Source organism: Ceratina calcarata, unplaced genomic scaffold (genome assembly GCF_001652005.2).
Source record: "Ceratina calcarata isolate Rehan_Ccalc_2016 unplaced genomic scaffold, ASM165200v1 scaffold48.2, whole genome shotgun sequence".
NCBI lineage: Eukaryota > Metazoa > Arthropoda > Insecta > Hymenoptera > Apidae > Ceratina > Ceratina calcarata.
This window is the reverse complement of record NW_017172225.1, coordinates 2,326,224-2,346,533: the sequence shown is the minus strand read 5'-3', so window position 1 is coordinate 2,346,533 and position 20,310 is coordinate 2,326,224. Positions and strand designations below refer to the sequence as shown.

The window sequence follows — 20,310 nt, the reverse complement described above, 5'->3', positions numbered from 1 at the left end:
AAAAACGGACTTTCTTATGCCCTCTACGATTTGACGCGGTAAATCTATCGTCAGATCATTCGTTGCGTTGATAAAGTCGACGAATGTGTAGAGATTTCTTTCGATTTAAATTGGAAATATGGAATTTCAATTTTAACTCACGTTGTAGTTCCATGTTGTCAATTATAATGCTTGTTTTAGCTTAATACACGTGACAATTTACTCTTGCATTTTTTCCATATCATAACGCGGTTCGCGTGATCGCCTCCTAAAACTCCGCGCACGGTTGATGCTTAATTATTTTATTGTTAGCTGATTTAAAGAGCTGTATCATGGATGGTAGCTCATTTTATATCTGAAAATTCCGAGAATGCCAACTCCCTTGGGGATCACTAATCCCAGCGAGCGAGCATGGCGATCTCTGACGGAAAGACCGGCTCACTGCGGTTCACCATAACCCCCATAAACATATGAAATTTGTTCTCCTCTCTGATATTTTATGGTCGAGTGACGCGATTGTTTACGTTTATTGATAATTATTAGCTCAACGTCATCCACAAACAGAAGTAAATCATTCTTCTAAGATTAAATCGTATTTTACAATGAACAAGGTGGAAGAACTTATGGACGAGTTTTATATTGTTCTGAGACATATAAGATATCCAAAAATTACAGGAGCCTCTTCTAAAAATATACAATCGACCATCCTCAGTGGTGAAAATCGAATTTCGTTATTATCTTGGCTTCTGATAGAGAAGTCAACTCCTGCAGTGGCTACTAAATTGCAAAACTTGAGAGGGCCCACTTTAGAAGGTTGTAAATGACAATTGAATTTAATCTGTATAATATTCCATGTATCATATTCGGTACTCTTTATTTTACCAAGCTATTCATATTTATCTTGCAGCAGAGTTATTAAAGTGCTACTCTGAAATGGGCATCTGTAATGACAAGCAGTTATTGTTGGTTCGTAGATTTTATTCACATCCTTTGCATTATTCACATGCGAGTAAAATAATTATCTTGCAGGGAAACTGTTCAGTAGAGAATCAATTGTCATTTTTAAGCCTACTATTGAATTTTATTGAATCTATATTCATAGAATCAGCTGAACTTAATGATGAGAAAGAGATTGAAGACGTTACGAGTGCATGTAAAGAAGTTTCATTATCAGGTACAGCAGTGATATTTCTCTGTTAGATACTTAAATTAAACGCTTTAACGTCCTGAACTTTTCAATAAAGATCTTAATAGCGTTACCTGCACAATTAAGCCAAAGTTAAGTTATCTTGAATCTGTGCAATACTTCAATGATTCACAAAAGTACCTGGATGAACATAAGGAGTTACCTCAAAATTGTGAATCTGAAACAAAAGAATCTATAGATATTGCAGAGGTAATATTAACGTTTAATGTTCAAAGTGCATTTGAATAATTTCTGGGAACGTAAACAGGGTGTTAAAACTAAGGATGAAGAGACTGACTGGAATTTGACGTTCAATAAGGAGAGACAATATTTCATACAAGACTTTGGATCAGATGGATTGTGGCAAATGCTGACAAATGAAAAACGTGCCAGTTTGCCATCATTCGATGACCCTATTGAACGTGTGTCTAATATCCTTTCCTCTGTGGATAAGGTTCTATATCTCTCGTCATACTTATATTATTAGACGTAACTTCCTATTGATTTAGAAATAGTCTATATTTGATGTGACAAAATTTCCAGTTCTTCGATGGGAAGGAAATAATATCAACTGCCGATATACCAGAACGTCTAAAAAAATTAGATACTGACTTGAGTGAGATGGTTGGAGAAACTAGTACATATACCGAAAAAATTAGGACCTTCTATACGGACACACCATATTAATTATCATTCTTATCTTTTAAATTCATATACAATTTATACACCCCTCTAAAATAAAGACTGCATTTACAAATAAAAAAGAAATTGATACTGTATGTATGAATAACTAATCCAAGTGGAGAACTACGGCTCCCGCGCCGCTTGATTTTTAATGTTACAGAAGGAACAGAGAAAGACTCTGTTTCTCTTCTCTCTCTATCAGACGAAGCTCTGCACGCGGTCGGCCCCATCCTTGTTCATCTTAAGACCGTCAGAACAAGCGACGTACGAACATTATGAGTTTCTTTTTCGACTTCATACGAGACGTATTCCTTAGGATGTTAGAATTAATTTGGTTCGGTAAGCGGAACATAACAAATTCGCTGAGCATATACGTAAAAACCAACACGGGAAACACGCTTGCCGTTAATCTAGATCCAAAATGGGATATAAAGAATGTGAAAGAAATAGTTGCATCTCAAATGGGAATATCACCTGAGGACATAAAAATAATATTTGCGGGAAAAGAGTTACATAATTCGACGATAATAGAGGTATACTCGAATATGTCACAAAATTATCAATAGACAATACGTAGTTTAAAATACAAGTTTAGTATACTTGAGGTAACCTCGACTAATTGTCGTTTTTATTTGAGGAATGTGATTTGGGCCAGCAAAGTGTACTACATGCTATTCGAACTACATCCCAGAGATTAAACAAAAGTAAAGAGTCAAACGTATTTGATGAATCTGCTGAAATATCTGAATTAAATGACACTGGTGGGAAGCCCATGAATGAAACTCTGACTGATCTACCTTTCGATGAATCAGATCCACAAGAGAATTCTTCCATGGAAGGTAGAATAATCATAGCCTTTTAAAGGGTAAACACAAATGGTTAAATATAAACATTTGCAATAACAAAAGTAACTGTGAGCACATAGAAGTCCTACTATCCTTACAGAGAAACCAAGAGAAAACAGAGCACATTTTTTCGTATATTGTTCGACACCATGCAGAACTGTGACTGTTGGCAAATTAAGAGTAAGATGTGCCACGTGCAATAGCGGTGCAGTCACAGTGGACAGAGATCCTCAGTGCTGGCCAGACGTATTACAGCCGAAAAGAATAACGGTTCATTGTGAAAACGATTTCTGTCCAGCACCTGGATCTGTCTCGAATGATGACACTGAATCTCAAGTCTTGTATGCACGATTTTATTTTAAATGTGGGAAACACGCTAGCCTGGGAGAAAAAGACGAAGCAGTTCCTCTTTACCTCATAAAACCGAACTTGGCAAAAATACCATGTCTCGCTTGCACAGACGTCAGGTGAATAATCTGTGAAATTAGGATGGGTAGCATTGTTCTTAAATATGACTCTATTTGTAGAGACATGGTATTGGTTTTCCCTTGCGAGGCTGGTCATGTAACTTGCCTCGATTGCTTCAAGGAGTATTGTTCGGTTCGATTGAGAGAACGTCAGTTTCAATTTGACGACACCAAGGGCTATTACACGCTTCCATGTCCAGCAGGCTGTGCAAATTCTTTTATCCCGGAAGTACATCATTTTCATCTTCTTAATCCTGAACAGGTATTCTATAAGGCATGCAGACACTACTAACTAGCATTCACAAATATTAACTGTAAGTATGTTATATAGTACGAGCAGTATCAGAAATTCAGTACAGAGGAATATGTTTTACGTGCTGGCGGATTTCTGTGTCCTAGACCAGATTGTGGTATGGGTATTATACCGGAGTCTCCGGACGATGGTAGTGAGGAATGTAGAAGAATTCAATGTTTTGGAGGTTGTGGGGTAATTATCGATAAATACAGTTGACAAATATTAATTAATCAGAAGCTAATAATAATGTACTGTCACACACAGTACGTCTTTTGTAGAAGATGTTTACAAGGCTACCATCTAGGAGAATGCGAATCGCAACCGTCTGAATCTAATAACGGGACATGGAAATCTGGGTACTCCGTCGATCCAGTACGTAATACATCTGACATTAATTACTTTTTCATTTAATCACATCGATATCATCTTATGGGTTTTTTAGGTGAGATGGGATGAAGCTAGTAAAAAGACAATAAAAATCTCGACAAAACCGTGTCCGAAATGTAGAACACCTACTGAGAGAGATGGTATTTTGAGATGTTCGAAGAAACTGAAACATGTAAATTACTCGGAAAAGCTTAAGGAGACATTATTCTTTTAGGAGGATGTATGCACATGGTTTGCACTAGAGCGGGGTGCGGTTATCACTGGTGTTGGGTGTGTCAAACGGAATGGACAAGAGATTGTATGGGTAATCACTGGTTTGGATAATTTTGATCATCGCGTGATACGATCAGAACATTGCTTTTTATAAATGTAAAGGAGAAGAGAATTAGAAGTACAAAATTAAATAACTTGTATTTAATATAACATATAGGAATAGATTGTATAGATTGAATTGCATTCAGAAAGGAAAAATAGCATTTCTACGTATTTTTCCATTCTACTATTCTATTAGTCATGTACAGATCAAGAATTTATTAAATCCCTTATTTGCTTTGTAAAAATTTTGCTGATCACTACCTTATTAAATTATAATCATTGTGTGTAGTAAATACAAGTTTATATTTGTATATTAGAATGCCTTCAATCTTTCTTGTGTAAAGGTACCTGTACAGCACTTTTGAATAAATTATGTATATCATTTCCGAGCTAATCGTCTGACAATTAAATCTTCGAGGAAGTTGAAACGTTTATTAAATTTTATTGTAATGATTATATCATCTCTAATACATATTTAAAAACATTAAGACACGATATTCGGACGGATTACTTTTTCTGAAATTGACATTGACAATTGTGAACTTCACGCAATTTAGTTTAATAGTTGCTTAATATTAATCTACTCGTCACTTAAATTTCTCTTCATATCCGTATCTCCACGGTACTTTATACATCGCTCTTATTAATCGTTTTGATTAGTTATATACGTATTGCACCCAAGGGGATACTCGAACAGCTTATTACGCGTACTTACTATCAGATATCCGATTCAGATCGCTAATCCTGATTAAAACAAATATCAACTAGCAACTTCGTACCTTTGAACAAAACCGGGATTATCACATACTTAAATCAAATCGCCGTCGTTTGCGGCGCCGGGGGAGGTGTCAGCGGTGTCCATGCGGAAGCTTGATGCTCGTTATTCGCGATTTCCGTCTCCTGTCTATGATGTCTATCGATAACCGTCGTTAGATATCTTCGGTTCTCGTCCGACTGGACATCGTTCAGCGTATCCGCATTTTGTTCCGAGTAACTATGTATATGATGCTCCTTCGACGGAGCGTCGTATTCTACGCTAACCGGTGACACCGTGCCGGCTTGTTGCATCGGCTGCAGATGTATCATTTGCGAATGATGCTGTGGGTGACGATCGGGCGTGGTCGATTGCACAGGAGAGGCGTGATACTCGTGAACGTAATCATCGACGGGTGGGACCGTGTCGGTACCGTTCGGGTGTAACGAGTGGTGAAGCCCTGCGTGAGACGGAACCGGCGTGTATGAGGATGACATTTGGTGATGCAGGTGTAGGTTTAAATTCAAGTAAGACTGTTGCTGCTGTTGTTGCTCCGAGAGGGTCGCGGGGTGAATCCACGCTGACGCGTCGGTGCAGTGACCGTGCTCCTGGGGAACGGACGAAAGGTTCGACGGCACGTACAGCGTGCATCCCGTGGCACTGGTCGGCGACGCCGTACCGACGACTCCTCTGCTGTACACCGTATGCGAGGACGAGGTCGGCGACGGCGAAGGAGACGTCGGCCACTCTTGCGCCGCCGGCAGACAAGCCGGGTTCAAGTTCTGTAGAGACTCCGGGCTGCGTGGCGACCATCCCGGCGGTGCCACGTACGCTGTGGAATGCAATAGTTGTACTGAACTGTACGGATCCGCGCGTTGTTCTGCAATAATTTCAATATTTAATTACCGCAAACTTTGCTTCGTGCATTTTCAAATTTGCACGTCGCGAAAATTGGAAAAGCACACAGTCTTTTTCAATCGGCCCTGTTTGCAGGGGGTCGAAGAACTTACCGTCTTGAATGTATTTGTGCCTCAGAGTGTAAGGCGTCGATCGACAAGTGTTCCTGTGGCCAGCTGTAGAAACAGTGCAAGAATTAGAGAGATGATTATTAACCGTCACTGACGCTTGATTTTGCGCGGCCGCAATCGCCGTCGCTGTGTTATATTCGTATCCCATCGTAGGTTGTGGTAAAAACCAAGCGCCGGTGTCTGGAATCCATAATTCGTTATTTTTCAATGTCCATTCGCTCTCTCTTTAACCGGTAGAAACATTTATATCAGGGAATTAAAAAATTCAGATAGACTTTCGCTTCAGCGTTTAAACATTCCTCCGACTTTCGTTGTTCCTACTTTTTTTTAATGTCTGTTAACTTACATTGCGGATAAGTTTGAGGATCGGCGGGCCTTTCTTTAGCGTCTAGGAACGCCTTCGCGAAAGGATTGTATTTGATCTTTAAATTTGTGACTTCTTCGTTTTGGTAAGCCGTCACCGCTATGAACTGTGTCTCGGGGTAACGGTACGTGAGGACCTTGAAACGTTTCATGACGAATTGTAAGTCGACAAAAAAATTATACATCGTTCGCATAGCGTTCGAGTTTTACTGCAATTTGAAAAGTGACCTTACCGTCCTCTCTTCCACCGCGTCTACGCGAACCAGGTGAACCCGGGGTTCGTACTTGTGCAACGAGTTCAACATGATTTGCCCGTTCCCGTTGGACTTGTTGGTCAGTTTCACTTTAGCGAACGACACCGCTTCCTTCATCCAGTGAGATCCGAAGTTAGGGCTCTCCGGATGGATGTAAATAGGATTCGGCGGCGCGACTTCCGCTTTCCCACCTGGGACCCATTCTCCGTTCACGTATTTCCATCTGCGAATGAGACTTGGAAAATTTACTACATTTTACATTTAGAAACATCGATTCTCCCACTTTACGGAAGTGCGTAGGGTCTCCGAAAATTGTACGCATCATTACCTATGCGGGTCCACTTGGACGAATTCGAGCAGGAGGGTGTACATAGCTTTCGGCTCCAATCCTCTCGCGACCACTTTTACCACGGGGAACATCCGCCTGAAAGAATGCGAGTCCTCGTAGCTGCTACCAGAAATTCTGTTTCCGCGTTCCCCTCGTCGTTATTTAAATTTAATTTTCGATGGTACTAGCTACCACGTTTTGTAAAGCGATAAGCCCGTGCCACGCGGTAGATGAGTTTTATAAACACTAAGGAAAGTAACACCGAAGGCGGCGGACAGAAGAACCGAGCCGCCGGCAATAAAATTTTACGATCCCCACGATCCTGTATAAAATCTTCTCTCCGTGGATGGTTGCGTGCATGAAAAACGCGGTCGACGGGCCGTAATCGTTTTAAATAGTATACGAATCATAAAACTAGTCAGGATACGCCATTGGCGAATATCTTTGATCCGCCGGCTGAATATTGTACCACTTAAATGTTTCCTCGTCCATTTTACTCCTTTACCACGGACTTCGTTTCGCCTCTCAGAAAGCGACAAATGTACACTCCTCGTCTTCATTTCTTCTATACGTAAAATAAAGAAAACGCGCTAAGTGTTCGACCAAGCAGATATCTGTCGCTAATCGCGGTTTTCTCGTTAGTTGAAGAAATAATACTGATCCGTTACGATAATCATGATTCATCTGCAAGTCCCCGTAACGTCTTGCACCGATCCTTTTTTTTTTCCATTATACACATGCTGCATTTTTTCCCCTCCACTCTCACAACGGTGTATAAGAACTATTATTTTTACCTTCCACCTCGTTCGCACCGACGGTCTAATTAATACATTTTTACGCACGGTGAAGAGCCATCTTTGCTTTGGATCTTTCAACCAGCTCGAGCGTCTCAAATGTGAAACTTGTGATTACTATTTTAAATGTGCAAATGACTCATGCGTGACGTTAAATCGTTCATATCCGATGCACCGATGTTTTTTTCCAATTTATTGTCATCCCACCGAAACCGCCCCCCCCCCCTCCCGCCGTCGGCCCCTTGCGAGACGTATTGCGATCATAAGAATTACGATTACTCGTTGTTAGGTATACAGCAATTCGTAAAAAATTCTAAACTCACCTTCCGTTTTTCGTGACGATCATCTCGTTCGTTAGACACTGGAACTTGGTCCACAAGTCCCTGTCCTCCAGAGACAACGAAAGGGGTAATCCCTGATTCCCGGTGACGGTCATGGCGCCGAGATTCTGCCCGGAAACCACTGTCCTCTCGTTATTTCTATCCTCTTGTTCTTCCTCAGGAGTGCCTCGACTCTGCCTACCGACGCTGTTCCTTCTTTCACGGTCTTCGAGCACTTCTCTCTCACGATCCCGTTCACAACAAGATGAACGCGGAGATCCAGGCGTAGTCGGTGCTGGCTGCATCTTCCCTCTTCCTTGACCGTATCGTCCTTCGACCTCTGCGACCCGAGCTTCCACTCGGAAGAGGTTCACCGAAGTGCACTTCGGACACTTATTCCTTTGTCAATTTCCAAAACAACGAGACGGGGTGTGTCGGTGTTTGTTATAAATCCGCCATCGAACACCGTTTTAACGAAGCCCTCGAGATAACAGAAGAGAAGGCGGAAACAGGAAAAATCGATAAAACTCGATTTCTAGATCAACGATTCATAAGGACGTTGAATAAAAGAGTTCGAAGGCGGAAGAGGAGGATCGGATCGGTCGAAGAAGGATGGGAGACGCGTTTCTCGAAGAAGACTATTCAGTACCGCGGCCGCGTGGCCGTGCTCGTAACACTTGGGCGCGATATTTCACACTAGTCGGCGAAGACGAGCTGAAGACTCGACTGCTGAGATATCGTCGTCTCTGTCCTACGTCCTTCTCCTCTTTATCGCAAGCGATGGTAACCGTCCAATCGATGTCCGTGCACCGGTCCTCCTGTTCCTCCGGGTGCTAATTAGACTCTAAATTAGGAGAGCCGCGGGGGCAGCCATGGCGGGGCACCCAGAGGTGCACCCAACCAGAAACCGGCGCCCACCAAAGCGATTCCACTGGCGGTCAGATCGTTTTACAAAGATAGAGGACATCCGACGCCGCCTTTCCTTCGTTTCCTCGGCCAATCGATGTGCGGGACCATTTTACGATCCCACGACGGTTGGTCGATCCTCTGGAAACCGCGAGGGGTGCCAGTCCGCCCACGCGGCCGCACGTCGGCGAACAGTCGTCTCCGACGGTACGCGCGTTCCGATCACCAGGAAACTTCAACGTCGGTCTCTCTTTCTACAGCGTGGACACACGCGCGATTTGTTTACTCGCTCGTACGTTCGGCCAGTTTTCGGTGTTCCTTTTTACTCGATGATTAAAGTGCAGCGACTAGAAACTCTGATCGCATATGTAGATCGGTCGTAGAAAGGTGAAACAATTTGAAGAAGACTGTGGTTCACGTTCACTCGCGTTTCAATGAGAGTGTCCTCTGATGGATTTGGAAACGTCGATCATGTTTTCGAGAACTATGGTAATTACTTACGGAATATGTCTCTTAGAAACGGACAGTCCCTTCTAGTAATTCGAACTGTGGATAATCTCATTTGGAACGGAAGGACAAATCGTTCTGTGAAACGTTCTCCAAATTGGCAAGGATTACACGTATCTAAAAATTGAGATTTTAATCGTAACTCATTTCGCCCCCCCGTCGTTCAGACGCTCGTTCCGTTGAAGAAGATCACGGTTGCAAGGGAAACGGTTGACCGTCTCGATGAACAGACACACTGACTGACCGTTTCGAGTCAAATGACAAAAATCAACAGCAAGTTACGTCGGGCTGGCCGATGTATCGCGAGTATTTGAGCAGGACCGTTCCTTGTTTGCCATCGCGCGCGGTTTTGGCTGGCTAAAGCAACTATTCAGCCCTGACTGATATTTGTCCTAGTAATTTTGTCGAGGGAAAAGTCGTGATATCGGTGTTGAGCTCGCGTAAGACGTAACGGAGACTCGTCTTCGTCTCGTCGATCCTTAATTTGTTCAGCGGTCGCTGGTGTGCACTTCGTTTATTAGCAAAATCGATGTCGCATGACCGATGACTTTCAAGCCGAGGAGACGTCGCAGGCTCGACGTCCACAACATTAAATTTTAAAACGATTTTTGTTGACAGCTACAGAATAAGATCTTAGAGAAATAATTATTAACATTCCCTTTGAATTTCAACTGATGACACTCGTTTCTATTCATCGTTCCTTTATGGATTTATTAGCCCTTCTAATTAAACAATGAAACAGTCATGGGACCTCGGATTCATCGACGGTGGCAATAAAAAAAAAACCTTTACCTCGAGAAATCCGAGCCGATGTTCAACGGGTTGTGCGACTCTTTTACGATACGGATATCCCGTCCGACGCTACCTGCCGTTTAGGTAGCTCACCTGACGGATTGGGAGGTCCACGATGTTCGTTCGTCGCGTTTGAAGAACGCCGCTTTATGCCGGCTCATCTACAATAAACATCTACGATTACGATCACCGTGATAAACCATCCGTCGGTCCACGGGTCTTTGTTCCTCTATTTACAAATAGCATTCTACCGGCGAATCCTTTACGGAAACACACGGAAGCGGTACTGTCCCTTTCACTTGCATAGAATCTTCCGAAAATCCTATTATAAAACCATATTCCATTTTTGCTGAATAAACGTTATATATTTTTTTTAAATTGAAGGGTACACAAGACAATACAGTATAATTTTCTGCCATTAAACGTTACTTAAGAGTAGTAAGAGAGAAATTCATTAAAACAAACGATACAATAATTCAACGTATTAAATGGACCACGCTAAACGTTCGCTCAAGAACTGATCATAGAATTTGTTAATAAATTCTACGCTCTTCAGCCTTGGAAAGGAAAATAAAATAGCGTGACTCTATAAAACGTTAGGATTCATCAAACGTTCTTTTTGCCAGAGGAAGCGTTCTGTTGCTTCGGGGAGCCGTTCTCCATCTTCAGGATCGTTTGTCTCCGAGTATCATTGGCGAACTCTTTATTTTGGGAATTGTTGCCACCGTTTCGATCCGCGTTCCCAGGCGTACCGATTATAACGTAGTTACCGTCACCCCTTTCGCTCGCAAAAGTCTCGTAATTCTCTCGCTGGCGAAGCACGTCCGACGAATGGTTCATCGAGTTCTGGCAGAACCATTCTTTATCCCTCGCGTGATGAGAACAGTCCAAGAAAGCCGTGCAGTTCTACAGGTTTTTAAATAAATTTCATTCGACGCGATTCACTTTATTCTCTCCAGTTTGCTTTCAATTAAATATACGTTGGCTCAGTTAATTTTGAGATGGCACGATCGCGAGAGATCTCGAGTATCGTAGAGAAGGTGACCCGTTTAATCGATTTCTTACCATGACGTTGTCCGAAATTCTGGATACTCCGCACCTGGATTGAGTGGCGAACCAGCAACATTGTTCCGGCATAATTCGCGACAGGATCTCCCCGTTCTCGGTGATCCTGTGAATGGCAGCCGAGGTTCCGAGGATCCCGCAGGACCTCGACGAGAAAGGAAAGACGATGGGAGCGGATAGGTACGGCTTCGGGAGCAACTGAGGGAATAAAAGAAACGGTACACTGATTCGCTATCCTCATGATTCTCTTTTTAATTCTGTACCGTCGTATAGACATCCGTTTATTTTCATTGCACTGTGTTTACGCTTGATCTTTAAATTATTCAAACATTTTGTTATCTGCTCGATCTCGTTAAAGGACTCCGTTCCGTTAAACTGTCCGTAACGTGTCCGAATTAAAAGTGAAATTTAAGCTCAATAATACCGGTGTTATTATTGTGTCCAGCTGTATCCTACGTTGACTCTGTCAGTTCCTTGCATTTCATTTTTATTAATTGCTATTTCCTCGCTTTCGACGTTGATGAGATTCGACGGAAAATAAAATGACGCTCGAATCAAGTTCGTCCATATCTCAAACCGTTCGGAGGCGAAGCCTCCACGAGGTCTGGGAAACTGACAGTGTCGAACCACTCACGAAATATACTTCATTCTTTCATTTTTGCGTCGGAATTTGATACTTAATAACACGAGCCTTTGTAAGGACTTTTTCTCACCAACTTGGCACTTGTAGGATTTAAAGAGATGTACAATGATTTCGTAAATCGATTCGCGTTCCCTATACATTCGATCCGTTAACACACATTTCCCTAGTGATTAGAATGAATAGATTCGCTAATAATTAATTAGACAGAAAGTCGTTTACGTGTTTATAATACGAGTTACGTTTTGTTTAATCGTTTTGACACTGTTCTCTCTTTCGCTCTCTCTCACACTCTCCGTCTCTCACACACTTTTTTTGCTCTTTTTTTTTGTTGTTTCTTTCGGTGGCTGACGGTTACTATCTCTACGCTTAATATCGTTGCCAATAATGAAACGCGGATTATGGGCTCACGTTCTCGTCCCTTAAAATCGTAAGACGTAGAATCGTTATTTCTAGTTATATTACAGTCTGCGGCAGCAGATCGATAAAGTAACAAAATTATTAAAATTTTCAAGTAATTAACGCATTTCTAAAATTTCCTCAATGTACAGGTAGGATTCACGTTTTCGAGACGACGAGATTCCGCGTGATAGAATCGAAGATATAATTCCGTTGGTTGTCTTAACTTTTGGTCCACTCGAAGTAAAACGCTGGTTCGTTAGAATTCGGCCCATTTCATCACCGTTAAACGAGTAAAACGAATCATAGAAAATTTCTAAAGTTTGGACCTCCGTAAAGTGGTTCGTGTCTTCGTACGACGCTATACAATAATCCAAAAGTTAAAACAACGATTGTTCTAAGACGAACAACGACGCGTATCGTTGAAACTCCTTACATACAGAGTTTCATTTCTCTCTCTCTCTCTCTTTATTTTTCTTTATCACAACTCGCCTCCCCTGACGCCGCGACGATATTTCAGCAGACATTTCACCTGCTGCGAGTACCTTTATAATCTACGATCGATTAATTTTAAAACAAATCACAGCATTTACATCATTCCGTGCCTCTCGGACGTTCCTATCCGGGAACAAAAAAGTCGAACGTTGCCATCGTTTAAGTGCCTCTACTAACGCATCAATGTGTCCATTACGAACTCGGGTCGACCAGATTGAACATTGAACAGGCAATGTTCAAGCCGACTGCTTGCTCGACGGGACAATTTTTCCCGGCCCTTGTTCCTCGTGAATCGCGTTCATTTACTTTCACGAATGTTCAACGCGTTCAACGTACGACCGAACCGCATTTGTTCGACTTTAAAAGTTGAGAATTCATTGAACACGCTGAACTTCTTGACGCTCGCCTCGAAGTCACTATTTCATTAAAAACGGTGCCGTTAATTTGTCGACGCGTTTTCTCGAGTCTGACCGTTTTCAAATGATTTCAAGGTGGGTCACGGATTCTTGGCTCTTGTTCGAACCGATCGAACGAACAGAACGAGGACAGGCTTTGATACGCGATAAAATACGGTGGGACGTAAGCGCGACGGTGAACGCGAAATAAAAGCTTCTCCTTTTGATTTGGTCCCATTATAGGTACAGGGTAGCTGGCACGAATTATGTCAAGTCGATGTACCGATTGATCGATCAACGCGAGTCCTAGGCGCCCGTACAGTATTCAGAACTCGATCATAAACGAACAATTTCTTAATTAAGAAAATAATCCAACTCCCAATATCACAATTAAATTCCTGTGATTTTATCTAACCGAACATCAACGATGGAGACTGCGGATTTCCATGCAGAACGAGACGTTCATAGTATCAGTTTAAAAAAACGCTTTCGATATTGTGAATAATTTTATACGTCACATTTATAAGCTTTACACATTCCCTTGTAAATTCATTAATATTTGAAGTCAGTGACATTCTGGAGACAATATCGCACTGTCAATGTTAAAGAGATCCTAGAAACGTCGATTTTAGAAACGAAATTTAAAGGTCCCAGTATGGTTTTAATGAGTGGAATATTAAACGTGCGATGAAAATGGATTATATCAAAGATTTCCGATAAAGATTTGACATTGTCCGAAGTTAAAACTACAGTCTTACCATCTCTATTAGTCTTTTCATTTTTCGCTTACGTTTTAACACACAGAAGTGACGATATTCTTTTCTCTTCTATGTTCAACTAAGTAATGAGAAATGAGTTCTGAATGCAAGAAGTAACGTGCGTTCCCTTCGGAAGAGATATTCACCTGTAGAAGGGTGTTCGGCTTTTTCGACTTCCTATCTTCGCGATAATTGTTCACTTTTATTTATACGTTTCTCCGCGCGGCAATACGTGTCGCCTAATTAGTCTACTAAACAACTTACATACCTTCTTTCGTCGCGCGTTCTTCGTTCTTCCATTATACATATAAGTACAATATATATATATATATATTTCTTTAAATATATATATTTGATATATTTATATAATTAATCGTCGGTACACGAATCACGTATCCCATCGACGACATCTAACAACTTGATGGAAGGTGCCGATCGAGTAATTTCATCGACACATTTTGATTATATTTCCCTACCGAGTTTCAGCGATTCACGAACTGCTGTCTACCTTCGTTAGAACACACCTCCGTTCACGAATCTCACAACGCGACGTATAACCGAATGAAACGTGTTCTGTCTTGTAAGATAAAAAAATTGGCAAGCTTAAAGAAAAGAAGTTTCATTCAGAATTTATTACGTTCAATGATTTACTGTAATCTTGCAATTAAAATAATCTCTGACGTTTTTTTATAGAAACGTTTGAAACTCGTGAACAGAAGTATTAAAAAAAAATTCTAACATTTTAACCGAGACTTGGTTTAATGATATGAAACACTTTAATGCATTCCCGACGTGAATTGCTGAACTCGATAGTCGACGTACGAGACCCACGGACATCGTGCTTTTGACTAGTTTCATATTATTTTTGATTCGTTCGGAAAATTTTGATGATCTCTGACAGCTGCGTAAGGTTTGAAAGGCACAATCTCGACAAACGTGCGTGAATTCGGTTTGCCGGGACGTTTCGTACGCCATTCGTATGTGACCACCGACGCGTCGCGATTCTGTTCACAAACCGGAGACCCGTTCATTACTCGTTCTTCACGAGGTAAAATGCGCTACTTCAACGTCGAGAACAATTCAATTCTACAGACAGCTGACCTTACTTACACCCGCGACGAATCGCTAATTCCTTTCGAGGGCTAATCCTCTATAAACTATAAAATACATATAAATAAAGGTTCGTAAAAAAATCCCACGGTGCGGCTTTATTTACGCGCACGACGTGGAGAGTCAGGAGTAATTAAAGGGTTCGACACATATACGTACAAGTATACATCACACAGTACGTGCACACACAGATTTCCAATCCCCTCTTTCTCTGGACGCAACAGTTGAATATTCTTTTGTGAACCACGGTACGTGCCCAGAAATAAAATTACGCAAAGTGTTCGTACAGCTAGTAACAATGATACTGAGCCAGCTCGAGCTTGTGTTAGTTTCCTCTACGGCGACAAAATTCAAAACGAGTAATAAGTCTACATCTTATTTTTCAATGCTCGATCTGACATCTTAATACGATAAGACATAGTCTTATTACTCGTTTTGAATTTTAGGGGACATTAACACAAGCCTGAACTGACTCAGTTTCATTGTTACTAGCAGTACATCTGCCGGGCTGAGAATCACAGCGAAGGCGACCGTACACTACTGTGATCCATGAAATCTGTTATCGTCCATTCGACGTTCGGCACGACGCGACGAAAGTAATCGAATCTCGTATAAAACATCAGACGAGACGTTCGACGAAGGGAGTAAATCAGACTCGAAATCAGGAGGCCCTTAAATCGTTTAGCCCGCGAAAGAATTAAAGATCCGTTTAAATTTCGCTACCTATGGCGCCCACATGGGGACTGTGCCAACGAGGGGTGCTCGGCTGGTCGCAATAGATTCCCATCGACGTCGGGGCGACGGCGAGCTCTCCGTTCGATTCGTCGAAACTCGTTTCCTCGCTGTCGTCGCCGTCGGTCGCCGTCGCGGTAGCCGTGACCACGGACGACGCGTCGTGACTCGTGACCGCAGCACCGTTTACCTCGGACATACGATCTGTACTTACGTTAGCGCTGTCCGTGTCGGCGACTTCCACGCTGCCTCCGCTCTCGCCGACCATGTTCACGAAGAACTCCGACCTGGAGAACCTCCCGATCTCGGTGGAACCGAAGGCTTGATGAAAACCGGGCAGCGGTTGCTTGCTGACAGTCTTCTTCTTCGGTTCGAATCTCTCTTGCCGCCGGGACTCGCGTTCCTTCTCGCGTTGCACGTTCGCCTCCTGATCGATCAAGAATTAATAATAGCGTAACTGTCAGCAGATGAACGTCACATCTGACCAGATGGCGAACGGTTTCGAGGATCATGCTCGAATAAATGTTCGTAAATTAATTATAAGTCGGTGAAGCTCACCGGTGCCGGAGCCAAATTGTCCATGGACATTCTATTATTGATCGCGCTCGGCTCCCACCTGGGACCGTCGTCCTCGCGGCGGATCCTCGACGAGGTCGGGGGATCAATGACGGAGTCTACCGACGGTTCGAGTAGTCTCGGCATCTGAAACAATTCCGATCGCATTAACAATGTTACTTATAAAATCTGATTTCTCTTTATAATCAGAAAACGAGAGAAACCTGATGCTCGGGAGGCGTGTACGATGCTCGCACGTTCTCCATGTCGATCTTGTTCTGTGTGTACGCGATCCGCGCTGTTTCCTCGGAGAACTCGCAATGTCTGGCGGGCAGACGGTCTCGCAACAGCACGGTGTGCCGTGGCCCGCGCACTCCAACGTTCCGAGGCATCGGCGGCGCGTCTGTCAATAACGATTAACGATAATCCATCGATCGGTCACATTCTTGTATTTCAATTTCCTCGTCCACTTACGTGGCAACACGTTGTGGCAGAATTGGCTCCACGGTCCGTGTCCGTGCGCGCCAGGACTCTGTATGCTCGGGTGAACGACGTTCCCCATCTGCGAGGGGTGAGACGTCCTGGGATGTTGATGAGCTCCTCCGCCATTCTACAAGATCGACCATCTTTCAATCCATCTCCGAGGAATCGTTGTCGTTGTAAATAGGAAATAGTTTAGCAATTAAAATACCTGATAAGGATGCCACTTTTGGCCGTCGGCGAATTCGCTGTACTCCATGTTATCTCTACGCAGCTCTCTCTCGCGATTCACGTCGCTGAAATCAATCGGGTATCCGCCGTTCGAGAAGGTAGCACCACCGCAGTCGCCGGCGTTGGCCGCTTGGCCGCCGGCCTGGTTTCTCATCACGTCCTTGCACTTCTCCATGCTACGCTGGTGCATCGCGTTCATCACCTGCAGTCTCTCGATGGGATCCGCCACGTTCCCATACCAGTCGGTCATCCGAGGCGAGTGGATCAGCTTCGGGCGGGACGCCGACTGAAACCAAGGCTCCACACGGTCCGCCTCCACGGAGGAGTTCATCGGCAAGCTGCCGGTGGACATGCAACCGACGCGGTGCTGTTGATCCAGGAAGCCGGCGGCGCCGACCGGACCGGTGATCACGCCCGCTCGAGCGATCGCGCTCTGGAGAATCGATCGCCTGGACAACTCACGGCTCTGTTCGCGCATCGCCTTCCGTAGCCTCGCCTCCTTAGGATTGTACACGTAGTCTACACAGGTAAACGTGTCTAATATTAGTAGAGATAATCGTCGACAAACGCTTATTCAAAACCACGAACCGTTTTCGATCGAGCCACTCTCGGTTTGCACGATCTCACTGTGTGAACAGAGAGATAACAAATGTAAATCGTGGAACGTCGCTAGAATCGTCACTGTACAAACGCGATCTGATTCTCCCGAACAGTCGTCGGTTCTTCGAGAGGACTCAGATGTTTACCAACACGAATTATATTCTTTAATATCGCAACATACAACCGAGCAGCGTGACATCGCGTTGTCTACTACGCACGCGCGTTAGATCGTATTATTACAGTTTCACGGATGCTCTAGTTTCTCTGTACCTTCTTAATGAATCGTAAAATCATTACATCACTAGATCGATTACGTGTTTGCCGATGTTTCTGAGATCTACCTGTAGGATACGCAGGCGGTACAGCTCCGTTGTATCTCGCGGAAGTCTCGATCGCGGAGGAGATCGGCGGCGGCTCGTAGCCACCGTATTCGTTGTTCACGTTATCGTAGCAAAAGTAGTGTTGTTGATAAAAGTGCCCCCCCGGCGCGTATGCCTCGACGTAGTTGCAGCAGTCCATCTTTACGTGCCAAGGGCGGTCCTTATCGCGCCGCAAAGAACGACTTCTTTACTCGGCGGACCTTATCGGCCCCACGTTGAATCCTGGTAACAGCTTATTCTCGTGCGCGTAACCAGAGTCAAGTTCTGTCACCGATGTCCTCCTTCGACGAACGTCTATTCCCTTTTCCTCTGTATTCTATTCGAAAGAATTGGAAAATTGGCCCCTTCTCCCCCCTCTAGATCTCGTCTGTCCTCCGTTTCGTTTTTATTGTTTCGCGATGCACGTCACCGAACGAGGTTTACGTGGGAAGACCACGTAAGAAGGTGCATCGGGTGGCGTTCGATCGGCCTCCTGCATTCCGTCGAGAAGACCCAGCGTTTTTAGTCCCGTCTCGTCGCGATCAGTCGTCATCGTCTTCACCGGCGACGTTGTCCTCGTCCCAGCGGTCGTCGTCATCGTTCAACCGGAGCTCACCGAACCGTAGCCCCTGCTCGAGGTCCACGCGAGATCCCGTCGATTCCGGACTGGCCGCACGTATCGCGTCATAGTAACTGCATCGGGCGCAAGATCGATGCTCGAAGCTTTTTATCTTCCTTCAACACCTCCCGCGCTCCCGTTTTTCCCTTCTAATTCGTTCGACCGCCACGCATCTCGAATACACACGCTCCTTCGTCTCCGTCAATCGATACCAAATAGTTTATTCCCGTGTGTTCGTCGTGCAACTTAATTCCATCCGCGTGTCGCCGCGGTCTCGCCACGTTTTAACTCAGTTCCGAGCGTTTTTCACGTCATCCCGCGCGTCCTGACCGACGATATTACCAATGTTCACAAACTCGAGTTCAAACGCCAAGCCGTGTCATCGAATTATTCACCTGATCTCCAATGCAAAAGCCGCGGTGTTTAATGCACTGATCGTTTCTCCTCATTTCTTCATTTTCAATATTTGTCCGGTCACCGTCTATCACTTTTCAAAATTATTCCTCCCGTCCGTTCGATGGGCTTCTAATCGACGACGATGCCTCCCAGCTATCCGTTCGCCAGGTAGTAAACACAGGTAGAACACCTCTCACCGTCGTACATCGACTCCTCTACGTTCGATTGGTCTGACGATCGCTTTCAGTTCTACTGGCCAAATGTTGTGTCGAACCATCCGTCGATTCTGTCTCTTCTCGATATTTACGGACTCTCGGGTATTTACGAAGCCAGGGCAGCTCCTTCTCGCGTACCCGGCGACCTATTTAACGCGAGAGTCACCCGCTATCTGAACGGGTTGATACCTCTCTTTGGAAGAGGCGCGCGTGCCGCGCACGGGAACGACAGGCCGCGCACCCGGAGACCCGCGTTCCTGCCTCGCGGTGCACTTGGGTCGCACTGATTTCGCCAGCGGGGCAGCACCGTGCACGTCGACGAATTTACGTGTACGTTTCGTCATCGACGAAGCTACCCCCGTGGGAGAGCGAGCGAGAGGGCAGCGGAAGAGGGTGGAGGGTGGCTTTTTCCCCACCCCGAAAGGAATGAGGCACCGTTCGAACCACCGCCGCCGCCGCCGCCGCTGCGATGAGGAGAGAACGAAAAAGAGTTCCTCTCTCCTCCGAGGCGAGAGTCGCTGCGCGAAAAATGTATGTCCAAGAAACTACCTTCCTTCCCGTCGGCTATTGATTCCACCAGGAGGTTTCTGGTGCTCGATCCTTGATACGCAGCAGGGATCCGTCTCACTTGAAATTGAACGTGTTTTTGTTGAGGAGAGAAGAGCCGATCGAGGTGTCGTGTTATTCTTGCTACCGTCCCACCACTCGGCCGAGCCTCATCGATTACCCCCGGAGAGAGTTCGAACTCGACGTTTAAATGGATTTTTTCCCACCGGATGCTGTGCTCCGGTCCACGTCGAACTTTTTCATAAATCCCTTTTTTCCACCGTCGAACAGCCACCGTTCGTTACGTACAGAGATTCGTCTTACGCATTTTTAAAATCGTCTTCTTTCTACAACGTTACTCGCTTACAAATTGTTCGCCACGGACAGGATCTGGCTATAAATAGAAGCTGAATATTTTTTATACTACGACGTACACGCATAACCGTAAAAAAGTTCGCGCGCGGGATTAGCTGTTTCCCGTAGTTTGAAATTTATTTGCCGCGAGGACTGC

The 20,310-nt window shown here is 44.3% G+C and overlaps 5 protein-coding genes across 7 annotated transcripts; 2 read left to right on the top strand and 3 right to left on the bottom strand.

Annotated features, from left to right (window-relative positions):
• The first annotated feature begins 233 nt into the window (after positions 1 to 233).
• Positions 234 to 1,867, top strand: LOC108627941 (uncharacterized). Its single transcript, XM_018029555.2, has 6 exons — positions 234 to 792; positions 887 to 945; positions 1,009 to 1,153; positions 1,224 to 1,375; positions 1,434 to 1,619; positions 1,709 to 1,867. The coding sequence occupies exons 1-6, from the start codon at positions 582 to 584 to the stop codon at positions 1,850 to 1,852; spliced, it is 897 nt and encodes a 298-aa protein (XP_017885044.1). The 5' UTR covers positions 234 to 581; the 3' UTR covers positions 1,853 to 1,867.
• Positions 1,868 to 2,102: 235 nt separating this feature from the next.
• Positions 2,103 to 4,590, top strand: park (E3 ubiquitin-protein ligase parkin). The gene is made up of 8 exons (XM_018029553.2): positions 2,103 to 2,382; positions 2,487 to 2,688; positions 2,795 to 3,161; positions 3,222 to 3,423; positions 3,493 to 3,648; positions 3,721 to 3,828; positions 3,899 to 3,983; positions 4,058 to 4,590. The coding sequence occupies exons 1-8, from the start codon at positions 2,125 to 2,127 to the stop codon at positions 4,165 to 4,167; spliced, it is 1,488 nt and encodes a 495-aa protein (XP_017885042.1). The 5' UTR covers positions 2,103 to 2,124; the 3' UTR covers positions 4,168 to 4,590.
• An 86-nt stretch (positions 4,591 to 4,676) lies between these two features.
• On the bottom strand, positions 4,677 to 8,969 carry byn (T-domain transcriptional activator brachyenteron). 2 transcript variants are annotated; one of them, XM_018029037.2, is made up of 6 exons: positions 8,003 to 8,969; positions 6,886 to 6,981; positions 6,537 to 6,780; positions 6,287 to 6,440; positions 5,923 to 6,120; positions 4,677 to 5,792 (listed from the first exon to the last, which is right to left on the bottom strand). In XM_018029037.2, the coding sequence occupies exons 1-6, from the start codon at positions 8,302 to 8,304 to the stop codon at positions 4,972 to 4,974; spliced, it is 1,815 nt and encodes a 604-aa protein (XP_017884526.1). In that variant the 5' UTR covers positions 8,305 to 8,969; the 3' UTR covers positions 4,677 to 4,971. The 2 variants fall into 2 exon arrangements, with proteins under 2 accessions (XP_017884526.1, XP_026671528.1); XM_026815727.1 differs by having other exon boundaries at positions 5,923 to 5,985.
• Positions 8,970 to 10,414: 1,445 nt separating this feature from the next.
• Positions 10,415 to 13,977, bottom strand: LOC108627599 (uncharacterized). The gene is made up of 3 exons (XM_026815906.1): positions 13,957 to 13,977; positions 11,219 to 11,500; positions 10,415 to 11,110 (listed from the first exon to the last, which is right to left on the bottom strand). The coding sequence occupies exons 1-3, from the start codon at positions 13,975 to 13,977 to the stop codon at positions 10,811 to 10,813; spliced, it is 603 nt and encodes a 200-aa protein (XP_026671707.1). The 3' UTR covers positions 10,415 to 10,810.
• Positions 12,155 to 19,959, bottom strand: LOC108627875 (uncharacterized). Of its 2 annotated transcripts, none has more exons than XM_018029437.2 (6): positions 18,006 to 19,959; positions 17,045 to 17,583; positions 16,828 to 16,963; positions 16,578 to 16,756; positions 16,357 to 16,500; positions 12,155 to 16,225 (listed from the first exon to the last, which is right to left on the bottom strand). In XM_018029437.2, the coding sequence occupies exons 1-6, from the start codon at positions 18,181 to 18,183 to the stop codon at positions 15,776 to 15,778; spliced, it is 1,626 nt and encodes a 541-aa protein (XP_017884926.1). In that variant the 5' UTR covers positions 18,184 to 19,959; the 3' UTR covers positions 12,155 to 15,775. The 2 variants fall into 2 exon arrangements, with proteins under 2 accessions (XP_017884926.1, XP_017884927.1); XM_018029438.2 differs by lacking the exon at positions 18,006 to 19,959 and adding an exon at positions 17,653 to 17,993.
• Between the last annotated feature and the right edge of the window lie 351 nt (positions 19,960 to 20,310).